Below are 21,999 nucleotides of genomic sequence, written 5' to 3' on the forward strand. Positions count from 1 at the left end.
TGATACCTGTGTTTGACCCTCGGCCTGCCTCTGGATTATCCTCTGCACTCAGCCTTGCTGGCTTCTGGGCTGATTACTTGTGTTTGACCCTCAGCCTCTTTGTGCACATTTCTTACCTGTTTTACAGACTTGCTTGCTACTTACCTTCTTGTCCGGTCCATCCTGCACGAGCCCTCTTCCAGACCTTCCCACAAGTCCGGTATGGAGGCTTGTGCCTCTTGGTGCAACCCACTCCCTGTATCACCTCCAGGGTTGATGTGCGCTGAGTCGCAACAGCCACTGCTCTCTGCATCTTGGCCTTGGTCAGTACCTCTTTGTTGATAGTACAAACCAGCCATGTCGGAGGCCAACAGAGCGGGTTCACCTTTGGAAATGTTGTGCCAGCAAGTTACAGCCCTCAGAGACGCTGTGCAGAAATTGCAAGAAGGGTACACCCAAATCGACAGCCATCTTCAGCAATTAGCCGGAACACCTTCACCAGTTAACGAAGCACCAGCGCCCCCTGGCAGTGCCTCCCTACCACAGGCCCATTCACTGCCTGTCCTGATCATGGCAACTCCTGAACCGAGGGTACCTATGCCCGAGCGGTTTTCGGGCGACGGAAAAAAAATTCAGGGCATTTAAAAATGCCTGCTCCTTATATCTGGCTCTGCAACCAAGGACTTTTTTCTTCTGTAATAGTGAAAGTCGGATTCATCATCTCCCTACTGTCCGAAGAACCCCAGGCATGGGCACATAGCCTTATGGAACAAAGAAGTCATCTCCTGAACTCTATTGAAACCTTCTTTAACTCCATGGGTCAGTTATTCGACGACCCACAACATACTGCTACAGCTGAAGCCACTCTGCATGCCTTAACACAAGGAAAGAAACCAGTGGAGGACTATACCATCGAGTTCTGCAAGTGGTCAGCTGACACCAGCTGGAATGAGGCCGCCCTCAGGTACCAATACCGAGTACCGACAAGGCCTTTCCGAAACTTTGAAGGATGAATTGGCTAGAGTGGAGACCCCCGTCTCTTTGGAGGACCTGATTCAATTGGCCACCAAGCTGGACAGGCGCATGCGAGAGCGGCGCTCTGAGCGCCTTCAGACCCCTCGGCCCAGCTGGATGCTCCCCAAGTCGACCACTCCTTACCCTCCAATTCCGGTCCCTGACGGCCCCTTGGTCTCGGAAGGGGAACCTATGCAGCTAGGACTTGTTCGCCCTCCTCTCACCCCTGATGAAAGGCAGCTTAGACGACAGGCCAACCTATGTCTGTACTACGGAGGGGTTGGCCATTACCTTCGCAACTGCCCAGTGAGACCCTGTAAGCCACCTCTGCAATTTATGAACTATAAAGCCACAAATCTCACCCAGTCTTATGTTACTCTTTTCTGTTTCTCTGCAGCTGGCAGATGAGAGGATTCAACTACCAGCCGTAATTGACTCCGGAGCATGCAGTTGTTTCCTGGACATCACTGTGGCTAAAAAACTTCACATCCCTCTCCATGACAAAAAACAAAATCTTCTTGTCCACTTGGCTGATGGGTCTTTACCTCGCTCCGGACCAGTTACACAAGAGACCCAGCCGATTCTCACCATCACGGCCTCGAGCCACCAGGAGTTCCTACGCTTTGATTTGATTTCTTCTCCCATGTTCCCTATTATTTTAGGACTCCCTTGGTTGCAGGCCCATGATCCTCAAGTTAACTGGGGCAAGAAGTAGGTCTCCTTTACGTCCTCCTACTGTTCTCAACACTGTTTTCCTCCAGTTCCAGCTCCTTGTATGGCCGTCGTTCCTGCATCCGACAGTCTTCAGCATGTCCCTCCAGTATATCTTGAGTTTAAGGATGTTTTTGATAGGTAGGCTGATTGTCTACCACCTCAAAGGTCTTATGACTGCCCCATCAAATTGTTACCAGGATCTGAAATTCCTTTCGGGCGCATATTCGCTCTATCCGAGACTGAACTAAAGGCTCTCAAAGCCTACATCAGTGAGAACCTGGAAAAAGGCTTCATTCATCCCTCTTCATCTCCAGCCGGGGCGGGTATTTTCTTTGTTGAGAAAAAAGATGGCTCCCTCAGACCCTGCATCGATTACAGAGAGCTCAATAAAATAACTATCAAAAACCAATACCCGCTCCCGCTCATCCCAGAACTATTTAAGTGCTTCCGGACTGCCAAGATCTTCTCCAAACTTGACCTACAAGGTGCTTATAACCTTGTCCGGATTCGTGCCAATGACGAATGGAAAATAGCCTTCAGGTCCAGGTTTGGGCACTTTGAGTATTTAGTGATGCCCTTCGGTCTGTGCAATGCCCCGGCCACCTTTCAACATCTGGTGAATGACATTTTTAGAGACTACCTTGACGACTTTGTAGTCGTATATTTAGACGACATTCTTTCTGCCACCATTGAACTACACCGAGACCATGCAAGAAAGGTCCTTGCCATTCTTAGGGAACATAAACTATACCTTAAGGCAGAAAAATGCGAATTCGAGAAGACCATTGTCCAATTTCTCATTCATCATTTCCACTGAGGGGATCGCCATGGACCCCCAAAAGGTCAAGGCGATTCTTGATTGGCCCGCTCCAGGGGACAAAAAAGCTGTGCAAAGATTCATTGGCTTTGCTAACTTCTATCGAAGATTCATTGTCGGCTTCTCATCCATTGTTTCTTCGATTGCTCAGCTGACCCGTCAACATGGGCGCTTCCAGTGGTCCCAAGAAACCTTCATTAAACTAAAATCTTTGTTCACTTCAGCACCCATTCTACAACATTCAGACCCACTTTTGCCATTCGTGTTGGAAGTTGACGCTTCTGAAACCTCCACTGGAGCCATTCTTTCACAAAGACTGGGCCCCAAGGCCCTTTGCATCCAGTAGCTTTTGCCTCCCGAAAGCTAAATCCTCCAGAAAATAATTATGATGTCAGTGGCCGAGAGCTATTGGCCATTAAGTTTGCCTTAGAAGAATAGAGGTATCTTAGAGGGCGCATCTCATCCTATTACAATTTTTACAGACCACAAGAACCTAGAATATCTCAGAACAGCCAAGCGCTTAAGACCACGACAAGCCCGTTGGGCACTCTTTTTTTCTAGGTTCAACTTCCACCTTTCCTACCGTCCCGGGTCCAGGAATGGCAAAGCGGATGCACTCTCCCGGATGTTCCCTGAATCCCCCCCAGTTTACAGAGCCCAGCACCATTCTGTCACCGCAAAATTTCCTCCTCCTTGCACAAATCGACCTGGCAACCACCATTAAAACAGCCTCAAGCCACTGTACCGATCCCGTAGTGTCTTCCTTGGAGAAACGCAATGATCTACTTTGGGCACGGGATAAGATTTGTCCCTCAGGAAGTAAGGCCAGCAATCTTAAAGACTTTTCATGACCACAAGTTGGCCGGCCACTTCGGAGTACGGAAGACGTCAGAATTAATTTCCCGTTCCTTCTGGTGGCCTGCTTGGAGGTGGGACTGTCAGAAATGTATCTCCTCATGTATTCCGTGCCAACGCAACAAAGGATTTAAAACCAAACCTTGGGGATTACTGAGACCCCTACCTATCCCTGAACGGCCATGGGTAGACGTCTCTATGGACTTTATTGTGGACCTGCCACCCTCAGAAGGGTTCACCACCATCCTGGTCGTGGTTGACCGTCTTTCAAAAATGGCCCACTTCTTGTCCATGATTGGTACTCCCTCTGCCTTGGATACTGCCAATACCTTTTTTATTAAGGAAATAGTCAGACTCCACGGATTACCTAACAGTACTGTCTCAGATAGGGGTGCTCAGTTTACCTCTAAATTCTGGAAAGAACTCTGTAAGGCCCTGGAAATCAAGGTCTGTGTCTCATCCGCATACCACCCTCAGAGCAACGGTCAGACAGAAAGGACAAATCAATCTTTAGAACAATATCTCCGCTGTTTCTATTCCGGCTCCCAGGATGACTGGTCCTCCCTCCTGTCTTATGCAGAATTTGCATACAACAATTCTGTACACACGGCTACTAACCAAACACCGTTTTGGTCAAATTTTGGATTCCATCCCTCCTTCCTCCCCAACTCCATCCCTGAAACATCAGTCCCTGCTGTTCAGGATCGGATAGTCTCCAATCAAATTTTCAAAAGATACAAGAAACCATGCAAAGAGCTCAAGATGACTACAGGAAGTACTACGACAAAAAGAGAAAGGAGAATCCAGCTTTTGTAATTGGCGAGAAGGTCTGGCTAGCCTCTACTCACCTCAAACTACCCTGTGCTTCACGCAAGTTAGGTCCTAGGTTCATAGGCCCATTCACAATCAAGAGAATGGTGAATCCTGTGGCCTTCGAGTTAGACTTACCCAGATCATACAGAATACATCCTGTCTTTCACGTATCTCTTAAAACCAGTGGTCCCTAGTCCATTTCCCAGAAGAGAGGAGCCTCCCCCCGCCTCCAGTTGTGATGGGGAGGACGAATTTTGAAGCATACTTGGCTGCAGGAAGATGGGCAGACAACTTCAGTACCTAGTAAAAGGGAAAGTTGTACCCATTGGAAGACAACTCCTGGGAACCTTTCGGTAACCTTCATGCTCCAAGATTGATTCGAGCTTTTCATCGGGAACATCCGGAGTTGATGGCCAGCTTGGTCATCCGGAGGCCGCCCCTTGGGGGGGGGGGGGGTGAGCTTGGGGGGATCCATCTCCCTGAGCAAAGACACACACAAATTCGCCATGGATCGGCGCTCCGGCGCACGCACATTCACGGCCCTACTGAGCAGCACACACGAGTACGCACAAGCACACGCATAACGTGAATTCCCTGACCAGCCTATAAAAGGAGCCTTAGCAGACAGACAAGTTGCTGGTTTGTCTCAGCTCACCTGTGTTCCTCTGCTTCCTGTTCCTGTTTACCACTTCCTGTTGTGACCCGGATTGCCTGAAGACTACACTGATTCTCTCCTGACCTGACCCCGGGCTTGTTTAACGGACTTCCTGCTCTTAGCCTTGCTGGCTCCCGGACTGATACCTGTGTTTGACCCTCGGCCTGCCTCTGGATTATCCTCTGCACTCAGCCTTGCTGGCTTCTGGACTGATTACTTGTGTTTGACCCTCGACCTGTTTCTACACTTCTCTTACCTGTTTTACAGACTTGCTTACTACTTACCTTCTGGTCCGGTCCATCCTGCACGAGGCTGAGCTGTGTGAGCGAGACACACAGCGCAGCCACTAACCTCAGTCATAGTTCCGCCGGCGATGACACAGGCATGGCCGCATAGTAGTAGGCGAGCGGCGGCCTGCATTAACCCTGTCCAGGCCGCGATCACCGCTTGCCTCCTGCTGTGCGGCCTGACCATCAACAGGCCACGGAGCGGGTGTCCCCGGCCCACCTGGGCAAGTGTCCGGTCTGCCCTATGGCCAGTCCACGCCTACTTATCACTATCGTGAGGTGGAGGCAGAGACCTCAGCCCTATGCAAGTGTTTCCTTTCTTTGTTCCTGAAGACCATACCTAATGACAGAGGAGCAAAAGTAAAGTACATGTGTAATAGAGAGAGCAAAAGTTAGGTTTATCTGTTAATTTGCACTAAATGACCCAGAACAGGTTTACTTTATATTGGTTAAGCAGTTGCATAGTACAGTGATGAGTCGGTGCAACATGGGGCTCTGAAAATGTCACCAGCCTTACTGTAGAAGAATGTTATGTTTATCTTATTTATGTCCTGTAAGAACAGTCAACCATGAATAATACGTTTTTGTAATTTACAGCAATATCCAAAGGTCCATGGAACAATTCAAGAGATGAGCTCCAATTCCACTCTAATGGCGATGGCGTCTGGTGATCTGAGAGCTGAGCTGGAGTGTGCCGTCTGTCTGAACATTTATACCGATCCTGTAATGCTGAGATGTGGTCACAACTTCTGCCGGGTCTGTATTGATCATGTGCTGGATACACAGGAGGGGTCTGGGGGATATTTCTGTCCTGTATGCAGAAAAAGGTCCAGGAGTCGTCCTGCACTGCACAGGAACATAACACTATGTAATATAGCAGAGACTTTCCTGTCTGCTCAGCAAAATCAGGAGGAGTCCGGGGTCTTCTGTACTTACTGTGTGGACTTTCCTGTACCTGCTGTTAGATCCTGTCTTCACTGTGAGGTTTCTCTGTGTGATAAACACCTGAAAGTCCACAAAAAGTCCCCAGAACACGTCTTATGTGACCCCACCTTGTCCATGGAGAGCAGGAAATGCTCCCTCCATAAGGAGGTTTTGAAGTATTTCTGCACTAAAGATCATTCATATGTCTGTGTGTCCTGCTGTCTGATTGGAGAACATAAAGGACATGAGGTGGAGTCATTGGATGAGGCTTCTGAGAAGAAGAAGAAGACTCTGAGGAACGTTCTGCAGAAACTTCTGACAAAGAGAGAGAAGACGGAGGAAAGAGTCCAGAGTCTGCAGGAACACCGGAGGAAAGTAGAAGAAGAAGCCGCTGGTGACACCGAGAGAGTCACTGCCCTGTTTAGAGATCTCAGGAGACGTCTGGAAGACCTGGAGAAGAGAGTCCTGAGGGACATCTCCGGGAGGGCAGAGCGGATCTCCATCTCCATCCGGGATCTGGAAATAAAGAAGGAGGAGCTGTCCAGGAAGTTGCGTCACATTGAGGAGCTGTGTAACGTGACGGATCCACTGACTGTCTTACAGGAATCAGACACAGGTGACTTGTGTGATACTGAGGATGGAGATAATGAGGACAGAGAGAGACATGAGGAACTCCTCCATGATGGAGGGGGTCTGGATGTGGCGGGGGTCTTACACACAGGTTTATCTGATATAATAACAGAGATAAATGTATTGTATACCCAGGGAGCTGCAGACATATTACTGGATGGAAACACAGCTGATAATTATCTACAGATATCAGATGACAGGAAAACTGTATCCGAGTCACATAGAAACCAGAATTACCCAGAAACACCAGAGAGATTCCAGAATTCTCACGTGTTGAGCAGTCAGAGTTTCTCCTCAGGGAGACATTACTGGGAAGTGGATGTCGGGGGGGCAGATGAATGGAGAGTCGGGATGTGTTACCCCAGTATAGAGAGGAGCGACGAGGAGTCATGGATTGGATATAATAATAAGTCCTGGGGATTGGACAGGTTTGATGATCAGTATACGGTGATGCATGACACTGATGGGACCCTCTTACCCACCAATCCCTCCAGTAACAGAGTCAGGATATATCTGGATTATGAGGCCGGGCGAATCTCCTTTTATGATCTGTGTGACCCGATCCGACACATTCACACCTTCACCACCACCTTCACTGAGCCCCTCCATGCTGTGATAGGTGTATGGGGAGGTTGTATAAAGATCTGTGGGGGGAGGTGGGAGATGTGAACTCCGCCCACAGACTGGTGATGTCAGTCGAAAGAGTGGAATTCATTTAATATTCATCCAATAGTATAGAGCAGTGGGAGGGGCTTCCCACAAGTTTTTCTACTCCTAAATAAATGTGAGATTTATTACTGATCGCTGTGATTGGGTAGAATATCTGTCCAATTATTGGAGTAACAATAACCTGTTCCTATTGGTCAGTGAGAAATGTATCTATCCTAATACTTTCTGTGTTTTGTTACAGTATTTGACATCCGTCATCTCCTCCCCCTCCCCACATGGGGTCCCTCCGTGTGTGGAGGGGCAGCCATGATCAGACATAGAGAGGGGGTGGGGTCACCTCTCCTCTCTGCCCCTCCCCCTCCATACAATTTATACTGCAAAGAGATGGAAATAAATGGAACAATCTGAGAGGAAATCTATGAAGACGTCATCTAGAGATTTATTACTGGAAGAAAAAAATGTGATCAGAGAGCCCAGACTGTTTTTTAGGCAGAGTGGGTCAGGATTAGATCCCCCTGTCAGGTTTTTTTCTTCTATCCGGGGGTTCCATGACAGAGATTTCACCTCACATCCTGTCCCGGTGACAACATTTATCTAGACAGGAAATGAAGGGAACTCTCCAACAGGAACACAGACTGAAATAAGAATGATATGTTTAGTATAATAAGGAAGGGGAAGGATTAGAGCCCCTGTCAGATGTTTATATGTCTGTGTCCCTGTACAGATTTCTCTCCCTCCTTGTATTGGTGTCACCAGGACAGGAAGTGAGAGGAAATCTCTCTTAGGCTGGGATCACATTGCTGTGCAGATCACATGTCATGTCTGTGTGATGTGAATTCAGCCGTACAAACTGTGTGACTGAAATCACATTCACACCAGAATGGTGCCGGACCCTTTTTTTGGTCCTCACTGGAATCGGATCACATTGGGTGTCACATCTATACAATCCGATTCCTGCACCATTTCAGCGTTTGCACTGCGATCTGCGAAGTGATCTGGGAGTGTCATTAACTTTCCATTGACCCCCCCCCCCCCCCCCCCCCCGCAGCGGTTCTCAGATGTCAGTGTGACCGTCCGGTGATTGAGGTGTGATGAGGGAACCCGCACAGGAATCGCACTGGTTCCCGCATCCCACAAGTCTCATCCCAGCCTAATGCCCTGTACACACGCTCGGACATTCCGACAACAAAATGCATGGATTTTTTTTTCCAACTGATGTTGGCTCAAACTTGTCTTGCATACACACTGTCACACAAAGCTTGTTAGAAATTCCGAACATCAAGAACGCGGTGACCTACGACGAACAGAGAAAAATTAAGTATAGCCAGTGCGGCCCTTCTGCTTAATTCAGAGCATGCGTGGAAATTTGTGAATCGGAATTGTGTACATGTGATCGGAATTTACCAGAATGGATTTTGTTGTCGGAAAATTTGAGATCCAGATCTCAAATTTTGTGTGATGGAAATTCCGATGGAAAATGTCCGATGGAGCCTACACACGGTCGGAATTTCCGACAACAAGCTTCCATTGAACATTTGTTGTTGGAAAATCTGACCGTGTGTACGGGGCATAAGGCTCCATTCACACCTATGCAGGTTGCTTTTCAGCATGTCTGCTGTGCTCTCCACAGGTTTTTTTACCGCAATTTGCCCTTTGCTGTCGTTGTTGCTGTCGTTGTTGCTGTCGTTGTTGCTGTCGTTGTTGCTGTCGTCGTTGCTGTCGTCGTTGCTGTCGTCGTTGCTGTCGTCGTTGCTGTCGTCGTTGCTGTCGTCGTTGCTGTCGTCGTTGCTGTCGTCGTTGCTGTCGTTGTTGCTGTCAGTGTCGGTAGTGTTGGTGTTAGTGGTGTCAGTGTCGGTAGTGTTGGTGTTAGTGGTGTCAGTGTCCGTGGTGTGGGTGGAGTCGGTAGTGTTGGTGGTGTCAGTTTAAGCAGCACTGAGATGTATGTTGCTGTGCAGAGTATTCTCTGGTCTCGCCCTCCTCATCTTCCCCACCAGAGAACATGGGCGCCGCCCCGCATCCTTGTATCTGGCCCCCTAATCTCTATGCAGGATGCCGGACGCTTGGATTTCAACACTTTTTTTTTTTTTTTAGATGCACGTGATTAGAGGCTCTAATTGGCTTAAAAAAAAGGGTGGGCTCAAGGGACAGAGCACTGTGCCCTGAGCCAACCCAGTTGTGTGACATTAGCAAATGAATATTCACTATTGTCTTCCCGATTCTCCCCCTGGCCAATCAGGGAACAGATCTTGAGACTCCATTGGCCGGGAGTCTTAAGACCCATTTGGCTGGGAGGAGAAGCGATGGCCGGGACACGGAGGAGACAGAGGGGGGAAGCCGCCGCAGCCATGAACTCCATGGGGTAAGTGCAGGGCTGACAATGGGGGGGTCCTGGCTGGCGAGAGGGCAAGCTGGCAACCGGGGGAAGGTGAGGGGTGTAGTTATGGTGAGCGGCGGAGGGCTGGAGTGACGGGGGGGTTAGTGTGGGGTGGTGGGCTGGAATGATGTAGGGGATGTCTGTGGCCAGGTCTTTCTGCTGCCCCCCCACCAGTGGAGCACCAGTCACCACCAATTAGTCTGGTAATATGTAGAATAGACGGGAAGGGGAAGAGGGTGAGAGCGGGGGAACATGCTGATCAGTAATATACATCACAGTGCTGCCTGCAGTCACACCCTCTTGTTGGTTGCTCTGGGTCTCACACTCTGCACTGAATAAGATGAGATGTATGGGGGGGGGGAGGGAGAGAGGAGAACACGGGGTTCACCTGTCACTTTATCTTTCTAAGTATCTGAGGAAAGCCGGAGCCCCATAAATAGGTCACATTGTCAGGAATACTGGGTAAGATAACATTGTCTAGGGGCCCCAGATACTTTTAAAGGTCTGGGGGGACGGAGCCAAGCTAAGGGTTTTGCAAAAGAGAAGCCCTTGGGGGGCTTCATCAGGAGGGGGCACAGAAATGGGCGGGACCTGCAATCTATGGTGCTGAAGTAGTTCACAGTTCATGGGGGGCACATGTTGGCCATTTTTGTCTTGTCCTACCACTGCCTGGGTCCCCAAGTATGTCCCATTACTAAGGGACCCTTTGTGTCACTCTATTATTGGGTTTCAAATTATAATAAGTCTGTATTTTCTGACCACTATCCACTTTCATAGCTTCCTTATCAATCCATGTCAGATCCCTGAGTCCTGACCCATGTAAGATAAATGGTGGGATATGTCAGAGCTTACACAGGATTGATGAGGTCATCCCTCCATCATGTGACGGTATGTAAGTCCTGTGATTGGCTGCTCAGGCCTGAACACTGCATACTGGGAGAAGGTCACATGATCCCTCAATACCCGGGAAACTGGGGACTTAGTGAGGACTTTGATGGAGGAACAACAGAGGAAAGTATAAGTGGGTGTGTACGGCTCTTGGGTCACCTACAGAAGGGGGCGGGGCATTCATTCTAATGGCTCCTCCCAGTACATGAGCACTGTGTATAGTGAGATGGGACGGTGAAGAATTGTATAGAGTGCCGGAGCTGAGAGAGAGCACAGAGTGTAATATGACTTATTGTCTGTGTCTGAGCTGTGATGTCATAGTAGAGAAATGGCTGCCGAGGGACCCAATGTGGAAAGTACAGATAGAAGCGTACTGGACCTTTAAGAACATATCTATTCTTAGCTATAAAATTATAATGTGTAGACGGTCTCATTCCTTATTATTAATCCATTTACAATTAGATTATTCTATTGATTATTTGAATATTTTATTGTGTGAAGAAATAGAAATAGAAAGAGATGAAAATCTCAGAGGAAATATATGAAGAAATGATCCCGAGATTTACTAATGAAAGAAATAATGGGATTTATCACTAATATAATGATATCACTATAATAATGTATGATTACTAGAACTGGAATGTGTCCCCAATATAATGTGTCCCCATAGAATGGATCACCAATAGAATTCTATGGGATCTCTTTAATAATGGATCCTAATATAATGTATCATGTGAAGGTATATTATTATCACTAGATGTGTCCTGGTGATGGGGGAGGATTAGGAAATGAAATGAAATGTTAATGTGAAATAAAGATTCTTTATGAAATTATTACTATTATTATTCTGGGTTTATACAGAACCGATAGTTTACACAACGTTTTACAACATGAAGGCAGGCATTACAATTACAGTGTAATAGAGGAGGAATCAGAGAGCCCTGCTCCTTAAAACTTACAATCTAGAAGGCAGGGTCAAGAGATACAAAAGTTAATAACTGTGGGGGATGGGCTGATGGAGAAACTAAATGTCCAGTTGTTAGGTGGGGCAGCTGAGTTTTCAGGGATCATCTGAAAGTGGACAGATTGGGGCAGGGTGTTCCAGAGGATGGGAGAGGCTCAGGAGAAGTCCCGGAGGCGAGCATGGGAGGAGGTGACAAGGGAACTAGAGATCTGGAGGTCTTGGGAGGAAGGAAGAGTGCGGTTTGGTTGGTATTTTGATACGAGGTTAGTGATGTAGCTGGGGGGCAGAGTTGTGTGCGGCTTTGTAAGTTGTTGTCAGTATTTTGAATTTAAGGTGGATGAGTCTGGCGGCCGCCTTCGTGGTGGATTGAACGGGGGATATCTTAAGTAAAGGTAAGCCAATGAGGAGTCGGGGCGAGAGATGACCAGGGAGTGGATTAGAAGCTTTGGTGTGGTGTCATTGGTTAGAAAGGGGCATTTTTTGGAGATGTTACGGAGGCAAGTTTTGGACAGCGATTGGATGTGGGGCCAAAAGGAGAGCTTGGAGTCCAGAACTACACCTAGAACCTTGGCATGTGGGGACGGGTTGATAGTCGAGCCATTGGTTTTGATGGAGAAGTCAGGGGAAGAGGCACGTGGGGGAGGAGAAATTATGAGCTTTGTTTTGGACAAGTTTAAAGGGTTTGTTAACCCACATCATGTACTTTATATAATCCGCTCTACCTTATAATGATATGTCCCCGTGTGTGTGTGTGTGTGTGTGTGTGTGTGTGTGTGTGTGTGTATTGAACTAGAATAATGTACCGCCGTCCTATAGATTTAGGAAAAACAAAAAAAGATCTGAGGCAACTGTGGACTTTCATGGTACGGTAAGGACTTGCATACACATTTATATAGAAAAATAGAAATTTTTGAAAAAAAGACATGATTAAAAAGGTCCTAAAAAGACGGGGGGTATATAATGCATATAAATTGGTTCCCTGAATAGGAACTGAGCAGTAGGATGTGCATCCATCCAGAAAGGAATCAGAATGTCGTCCAGGTCAGTTCGGACTCGACATGTTTCGCGGTATGACCTCTTCTGCAGGAGAATATTTCCACAGTCATTATATGCACCAATGTCTACAAAGAACAAACATATAAATAATCAATCAAAACCAGGAAGAAGATCTGGACAACCTCACTAAAAAATACAAGCCATAGCAGGAACAGACAGGATCTAACGCGTTTCACGCTTCGATGTAGTGCTTAGTCATAGCTACTATTCACAGAAATTAACACAGTATAAATACTTTTTTCATTGTGTACCATGTGATTAGAAAATTTAACTTTAATTGGTTAATCGGCCAATTAAACTTGATTGGTCACCTGAAATCTACACACATTGTATGTAACACAAAACAACTGTGAATAATTGATGTGCCCATAAAGAAAATCTAAAATGCATATGTATGTGACAAGGGAAAATATAGTGATGTAAAATAAAGTGTAATGAAGTACTAAAAACCTTTTTATTCCAGACTAGGGATGAGCCGAACACCCCACCGGTTCGGTTCACACCAGAACTTTCGAACGGACCCCAATTTCGTACGAACGTTAGAACCCCATTGAAGTCTATGGGACTCGAACGTTCGAAATTAAAAGTGCTAATTTTAATGGCTAATATGCAAGATACTGTCCTAAAAAGGGTTTGGGGACCTGGCTCCTGCCCCAGGGGACATGGGTCAATGCAAAAAAACTTTTAAAAATGGCCATTTTGGCGGGAGCACTGATTTTAATGATGATTAAAGTGAAAAAAAAAGTGAAATATTCCTTTAAATATGGTTCCTGGGGGGTGTCTGTAGTATGCCTGTGAAGTGCCACGTGTTTCCCGTGTTTAGAACAGTCCCTGCACAAAATGACATTAAACGGAAATAACACCATTTAAAACTGCTTGCGGTTTTAATGTTATATCTGGTTTCTGCAATATGGTTGAAAATCATTGAGAAAAATGGCATGGGTAGCCCTCCCTGCCCATTACCAGCCCCTTTTGGGTCTTGTACGCATATTAAGGGGAACCCCGTACCCATATTAAAAAAAGGAAATGCGTGTGGCCCCCAGGCCCTATATACTCAGAACAGCAGTATACAGGCGGTGCAAACAAGACAGGGACTGTGTAGATTTGTTGTGTTAAGTTGAATCTGTTTGTCATTTTCAACTGGTACATTTTTAAAGTGTAGCTCCAGTCAAAAAAACTATTTTTAAGCTTTTTGGAAAACATAGGGAAGGGTTATCACCCCTGCATAATTTGTTTTGCCGTCCGTCTTTTTCAGAGCATGCAGACAGCACGCACAATCTCCTAACACTGACTGAAAGCTCTATTTAAAACGAGCAAGATATTTAGCTATGTAGGTGGATATAGCTGTGTATACTGCGTTCAGAGCAAGCAGACAACACGCACAATCTCCTAACACTGACTGCAAGCTCTATTATAAAAGATAGATATATCGCTAGCTATATAGGTGAATATAGTGGTGTATACTGCGGTCAGGGCATACAGACAACAACCACTACAGAAGAGCAAGAACGGAAAATCGACCAATAACGATAGGTGTATACTGTGTTGAAGGTACACAGAACACCCACTAACTGCTACAGATGCCAACACACTACACAAGGCCGCCGCGCTGGCGGCCTTATATAGTGCGGGGTGTGTACTACACAGCCTGAGTTATGATTGGCCACAGGCATCCTGCCTGTGGCCAATCATGGCTCTCCTCGCTGCCGGCGCTGTGATTGGCCAAGCATGCGGGGTCACAGTGCATGCTTGGCCAATCGTGAGCCACCAATGCACTGCGCCATCACAGTGCATTGTGGGCCGTGAGCGTCACACGAATTTGGCCCATAATGTTCGGAATTCGCCGAACGGTTCGACTCGAACACGAAGCTCATCCCTATTCCAGACCAATTTTCAGCTTTCAGCGCTGTCACACTTTGAATGACAATTGTGCGGTCATGCAACACTGTTAGCAAATTAAATTTTTATCATTTTTTTTACCCCCTCAAATAGAGCTTTCTTTTGGCGATATTTTAATTTTTTTAATATTTTGTTAAAAAAATTGAAAGACCAAATTAAAAAACGATATATATATATATATTTTTTATTTTGTTATAAAATTTTGAAAAAAGGTAATTTTTCTCCTTCATTGATGTACGCTGATGAGGTGGCAGTTATGGGCACTGATGGGGGCAGTGATAGGCAGCACTGCTAGGTGGCACTGATTGGCACCACTGGTGGGCATTGATAGGTGGCACTCATGGGCATTGATGGGTGGTACTGCTGGGCCCTGGCAGGTGACAATGACAGGTGGCACTGATGGGGGGTACTGAATGGCACAGAGGAGACAGATGTGCCTCCTTCCTCTTTGGGACAGATGTTCCTTTAACATAAGCCGGTGATTGGCCTTTTTTTTTCTCTCCTCGCACTGTCAGCGTGAGGAGAAAAGAAAACGATCACTGAGCTTTTGTTTCCATCATGTGATCAGCTGTCATTGGCTGGGACTAGCCCCTTACTAGGATCAGTGATCAGCCGAGACTCAGTGACTCGGTGATCACCGCACGCTCCCCGCATGCCCTGCAGGGCTTGCGAACAGGGGCGGACGTCCTATGACGGCCTCTCGGAAATTGAGGTCCGTGCTGTAGCCATCATTTGGCTATGGCCCGGACCTCAAGTGGTTAAACCCATCGCATAAAATATGGTGTATAGCTACAGTGGTGTGAAAAAGTGTTTGCCCCCTTCCTCATTTCCTGTTCCTTTGCATGTTTGTTACACTTAAGTGTTTCGGAACATCAAACCAATTTAAACAATAGTCAAGGACAACACAAGTAAACACAAAATGCAATTTGTAAATGAAGGTGTTTATTATTAAAGGTGAAAAAAAATCCAAACCATCATGGCCCTGTGTGAAAAAGTGATTGCCCCCCTTGTTAAAACATACTATAACTGTGGTTGTCCACACCTGAGTTCAATTTCTCTAGCCACACCCAGGCCTGATTATTGCCACACCTGTTCACAATCAAGGGATCACTTAAATAGGAGCTGCTTGACACAGTAAGGTCCACCAGAAGATCCTTAAAAGCTACACATCATGCTGAGACCAAAGAAATTCAGGAACAATTGAGAAAGAAAGTAATTGAGATCTATCAGTCTGGAAAGGGTTATAAAGCCATTTCCAAAGGTTTGGGAATCCAGCGAACCACAGTGAGAGCCATTATCCACAAATGGCAAAGACATGGAACAGTGGTGAACCTTCCCAGGAGTGGCCGGCCGCCCAAAATTACCCCAAGAGCGCAGCGACGACTCATCCAAGAGGTCACAAAAGACCCCACAACAATGTCCAAGGAACTGCAGGCCTCACTCGCCTCAGTTAAGGTCAGCGTTCATGCCTCCACCATCAGGAAAAGACTGGGCAAAAATGGCCTGCATGGCAGAGTTCCAAGGAGAAAACCACTGCTGAGCAAAAAGAACATCAAAGCTCGTCTCAATTTCTCCACAACACATCTTGATGATCCCCAAGACTTTTGGGACAACATTCTGTGGACCGATGAGACAAAAGTGGAACTCTTTGGAAGGTGTGTGTCCAAGTATATCTGGCGTAGAAGGAACACTGCATTTCATAAAAAGAACATTATACCAACAGTAAAATATGGTGGTGGTAGTGTGATGGTCTGGGGCTGTTTTGCTGCTTCAGGACCTGGAAGACTTGCCGTGATAAAAGGAACTATGAATTCTGCTGTCTACCAAGAGATCCTGAAGGAGAATGTCCGACCATCAGTTCGTGTACTCAAGCTGAAACGAACTTGGGTTCTGCAGCAGGACAATGATCCTAAACACACCAGCAAGTCCACCACCGAATGGCTGAAGAAAAACAAAATGAAGACTTTGGAGTGACCTAGCCAAAGTCCTGACCTGAATCCTATTGAGATGTTGTGGTATGACCTTAAAAAGGCCGTTCATGCTCGAAAACCCTCTAATGTAACTGAATTAGGACAATTCTGCAAAGATGAGTGGGCCAAAATTCCTCCAGGACGCTGTAAAAGCCTCATTGCACGTTATCGCAAACGCTTGGTTGCAGTTGTTGCTGCTAAGGGTGGCCCAACCAGTTATTAGGTTTAGGGGGCAATCACTTTTTCACACAGGGCCATGATGGTTTGGATTTTTTTCACCTTTAATAATAAACACCTTCATTTACCATTTGCATTTTGTGTTTACTTGTGTTGTCCTTGACTATTGTTTAAATTGGTTTGATGTTCCGAAACACTTAAGTGTGACAAACATGCAAAGGAACAGGAAATGAGGAAGGGGGCAAACACTTTTTCACACCACTGTATATACATAAATACAAAAATGTAAACTGCACTAAAAAATTATGTGCACTGTGCATGAATCCCTCCTGCAAAATAATGGTCACTTGGATGAAAAATCTAAGTGATGTTATCATAGTATAATATAAATATCTTGGGAAATCACTATTAAAAACTAGAGGATGGTATTCATGCTAATTTTGAGCGGGACCCTTGCATAATGTTACTGGACTTCTTATCATACCCACATATAATGCCCATGGCACAACGTTGGAAAAGGAAGTTTAGTTAATAGTACGGAAAAACAAACAAATATAATGATGATGACCACGAATGGTATCCTGTGTCTCGAACCTATAAATAATCAAGCTCATAAACAAATCAATCAAAAGTATATACGATACTGAGGGGCGGAGCTTGCCGAGGACCATGATGGCCGCATGAGAATGGAGCTCTCGTCTCATCAGGGATACAGCGGCACATAGCAGCCCACACAGTTAGGATCTGGACACCCCGCATCGGCAACTACACCCCACGGAAGCCAGCCGACATGACAAACTAAGAAGGGGCACCAGAAGCCACAGAGGCTGACAGCCTATTTCACACTGGGGCAGAAGTAAGATGGTGCCAGTCCTCCGATACTATCCGCAGCCAGCACACCCCAGAAAATGCAGAAAAACGAATAATCCCCCTAAAAGGAACACACCGCCGAGTAATCAACACTCCCCTCAATCTACATCTGCCTCTGGGAGCCCCCAAAAGGCCAGATTCAGGCTGGATGGCACAGATCCTGCACAGGAGGTGAGCGTGGGCCTAGACCAAGGATAGGCAATTAGTGGACCTCCAGCTGTTGCAAAACTACAAGTCCCATCATGCCTCTGCCTCTGGCTGTCATGCTTGTGGCTGTGAGAGTCTTCCTATGCCTCATGGGACGTGTAGTTCTGCAACAGCTGGAGGTCCGCTAATTGCATATCCCTGACCTAGACTCTGGGGATGACACCAGGGAGCTCCCTGGCTCAATAGATCACTTCCCCACGAGCAATAAGCCAGTATTAGACACCACTCTCAAGGATATGCTAGTATACCTTAGAACAAGGGTCTCAAACTTGCAGCCCTCCAGCTGTTGCAAAACTACAAGTCCCATGAGGCATTGCAAGGCTGACCATTACAAGAATGACTCCCACAGGCAGAGGCATGATGGGACTTGTAGTTTGGCAACAGCTGGAGGGCCACCAGTTTGAGACCCCTGCCTTAGAAGTTCACTCTACAGTGACATGATGGCATGTGTTAATCAGTTTGGGAAAGAAATAGTGTCAGCAAGGATGGATCATGTGGAAACAAAGATGGGGAAGTATGCTTCCACACTTAACAGTCTCATCGATGCACATGCCACCCAGGATGGAGGCAGTTGGGGCCAAGATCACAGACATTGAGGATCGTTCCAGGAGGAACAATCTAAAGATAAGGGGGTCCCCAAATCTATCCAGCAGTCAAAACGGTGCAATTATGTTGCTCGGGTGTTCACTTCCATCTGCCTGACCTTGCATAACTGGATGTTACAGTGGACAGAATTCATAGATTGCCAAAACCCTCTTATCCCGCCTGCATTTCTTTCACATGAAAGAACGTCTAATGTCTGCTGCATGCAACAAAGACCTCCTCCCTGAGTAATACAAAGAGTTGCAATTCTTCACTGACCTGTCCCACGTTACTCTACAAAAAAGGAGGCGCCTTAACACCATTTACAAGATTACCTATTGATGGGGGTTCCCAACCAAACTAATCATCACCAAAGATGGCAAAGAACAGACAGTAGACTCCCTCACAAAAGGCCTAGATCTGCTGAAAACATGACACATCATCCCAGACGACCTTCCACAGAGGAACATCAACCACAATCCTGGCCGCCCTATGGAAGACTGGAATCTGGTCAACTTTAAGAATGCTCCCTCTCAACGTTAATATGTACAAAGGGCAGACTACAACCTAAATGTTTTGTCCCTGCTCTGGAGACATCCAGCTAAGCTAGACTCTAATTTTTATTTGGTTTCTCCCCCACAAGTTTGAGTGGCTATTAGCTACACCCAGGTCACCATGACCTACAACTGTTTTTTGTGGACCCTTGTTATTTTATTTTTTTCTCACTCTATGTTCACCAACCCGTTTAACACTTTTTTTCGCAGCTAGTTACGCAGTTACTTTCCTGTCTACTTGGAGCCAAAAGAAGGAGTGCCTACTTAATTGGATGCAACTTGAAGTTGATATCTCATCCACAGTGATTTGGGAACCCTCACCACCTGATGTAAGTGTTTCACACACATCCCTGCACATGCTACCACCTATGCTCATTTCACCATGACAATCACCTTTTTAACCATTAATGCCAAGAGACTCAACCACCCAGCAAAGAGGAAATCATTGTGGAAGGAGGCAACCTAACAGAATTGTGATATTCTCTGCGCCCAAGAGACCCATTTCTATAGCCAAATGATGCCCAAATGCAAATTTCCCAATGTTTTTACAGCAAATACCTCAGCCAAAAAGAGAGGGGTATTAACTGATATTAAAGACACGGTTGCATTTGCAATGCACAAAGTAATAGAAGATCCTCTAGGACACCATATCATCCTCATATACGACATTTAACTGTACTACTTATACGGTAGTCAATATATATGCACCCAACAAGCACCAACTGCGCTTTTTTACGCCAGGATTTCAAAAAGGTCAGTCAGGCTTTCTCCTGGTTTGCGGAGATTTCAATCTCACTCCTGATCCACAAATGGACTCTACGTCCTGTTCAAATAGACACCACCACTTGCTTCAATCAATACTGCATACTTATGAACCATATGACGCGTGGAGCTGCCTCCATGGCACGGAAAAAGACTACTCCTTTTTTTTTTTCTTGACAAGTCACAGAATCTACACGAGGTTGGATCACTTCCTCACAGATAAATGGCTGATACCTAAAATCACAGCTTTAAAGATCAACACCATCACCTGGTCGGATCACACTTCGGTGACGCTTTCGGTTGATGATTTGCCAAATGTTAATACTAACTTCGTTTGGTGGTCCAACCCGAGGCTTTTCCGGCTGATCCCTCCAAAAATGCCCTACAGAAAGATCGAACTGATTTTTCCTCTTGCAATGTTAATTCTGTGTCAGATCCTCTGGTTGTATGGAACACCCATAAGGCATATATGAGAGGGGTTTTAATAAAATTGGGAGCAAGGTCTAAGATACAGAGGAGACAGCATACACAAGATGTCATCTCTAAAATCCACACTCTAGAAGCCCAAAACCAAATTTTGGGCTTCTAGAGCAATTAACGCAGCTTAGGTATAAATTACGCCAGACTCTACTCGATAACTTTGAAAAACATCTTAAAATGTCCTATTATGTAAGTCGCAACAAGGCAAGGAGACTTTTAGCCAATCGTCTCAAAAGGCAGAGACACAAAACAAAAATTCCATATATACTTCATCCCAAAACTCAAGGAAAGTTACACCACCCACAGGATATAGCGGATGCATTCAGCTGCTATTATAGTTCTCTCTATAACAAGAGAAGACTCAGCCACGATCCAACCCACAAAATCCACGATATCAGATTTCCTTGATAAGATTAAACTCCCTTACTTAACAGAAGCTCAACTAGAAGATCTAAATTCCCCCTTTTCAGAAGCAGAAGTTGCAAAACCATTGACTCCCTTCCCAACAAGTCACCGGGGCCTGCTGGCTTTAAGGGGGAATACTATAAAAAAATACTATAAAACATTTAAATTGGTACTAGCCCCACACTTAGCAGAAATTTATAACAATGCTGTCTCCTCCTCCTCTTTCCCACCGGAAATGCTCAAAGCATTGATAGTGGCATTACCAAAGCCAGGGAAGGACCTCAATATACCACAAAACTTCAGACCCATCTCATTCTTGAACAACAATCTAAAACTTTATCCTAAGCTTCTGGCTAACAGGTTGGCGAATCTATTCCCATCTCTAATACACCTGGACCAATCTGGGTTTACCAAACCACAGATGCCATGAGATGGCTAATCAATGTCATATATTTGGCTAACAAAATGAGAACGCCTTCTGTGCTCCTAGCTTTGAATGCAGATAAAGCGTTCAATAGAATTCACTGGAAATACCTGGCAAAGGTGCTAACCAAGTTTGGGCTTGAGGGTCGAATACACTCAGCTATCATGGCACTTTATACTACCCTATCGGCTCAGTTGTATATCTCATGAATGCTTTCCACCCCATTTAACTTAACTACCGGGACCTGTCAAGGGAGTCTACTCTCCCCGCTCATCTTTAACCTGCTAATGGAGCCTCTGGCCGTGTACATTCACTCTCACCCCTGGATAAGTGGATTCGGGACCAAAAACGCAATGCACACCATCAGTCTCTTTGCAGACAATATGCTCCTAATGCTCACTAACATTGATCCTTCTCTGGCTTTGGTTCACCATGTTTTACAGCTATTTACCTCAGTGTCTTACTATAAGGTTAATGAGACCAAATTGTATATTCTAGGCTTAGGAATCCCCAACCAAACCAAACAAGATCTAAGCAAGAAGTTTCCATATACATGAAAAGAGAAAGGTATATCTTATTTGGGTATAACACTCACCTCTAATATATCCAAACTGGTTAAAGAAAACAACACACCACTCTTAATGCCACTTCACACCGAATTAGAAAAATTAACAAAATTCTAATTATCTTGGTTGGGTAGACTGTCTTTTAAAATGCAAATCCTTCCACAATTAATATACATATTTAAAACATTGCCTATCCCTGTCCCTAACTCCTTTTTTCTCTTCAGTACAATCTACCATCAACAAATTTTTATGGGTGGGGAAAAAGGCACGCTGTGCATTCAGTAGAATTATAAAACGCAGAAAGGCGGGAGGAGTGGGCCACACGCATATTAAAGACTATTACACAGCCTCTATTCTAGCTCAATTAAAGGGATGGTTCAACACTCCGACTACCTTATTGGCGACTCTTGAACAACAGCAGATTCCAGGTGGGAACCTTTACGATTTCCTCATGTCCAGCCCTT

At 45.8% G+C, this 21,999-nt stretch overlaps 1 protein-coding gene across 1 annotated transcript; it reads left to right on the plus strand.

Annotated features, from left to right (window-relative positions):
* Positions 1-5,751: 5,751 nt before the first annotated feature.
* LOC143964230 (E3 ubiquitin-protein ligase TRIM39-like) lies at positions 5,752-7,357 on the plus strand. Its single transcript, XM_077473930.1, has one exon. The coding sequence runs from the start codon at positions 5,765-5,767 to the stop codon at positions 7,355-7,357; it is 1,593 nt and encodes a 530-aa protein (XP_077330056.1). The 5' UTR covers positions 5,752-5,764.
* Positions 7,358-21,999: the final 14,642 nt, after the last annotated feature.

Source organism: Lithobates pipiens, unplaced genomic scaffold (genome assembly GCF_037356315.1).
Source record: "Lithobates pipiens isolate NorthernLeopardFrog02 unplaced genomic scaffold, aLitPip1_a1.2 Scaffold_8, whole genome shotgun sequence".
NCBI classification, from domain to species: domain Eukaryota; kingdom Metazoa; phylum Chordata; class Amphibia; order Anura; family Ranidae; genus Lithobates; species Lithobates pipiens.

Excerpts from the sequence above, each read along its gene's own strand:
- LOC143964230 (XM_077473930.1), top strand. The coding sequence starts at position 5,765 with ATGAGCTCCAATTCCACTCTAATGGCGATGGCGTCTGGTGATCTGAGA.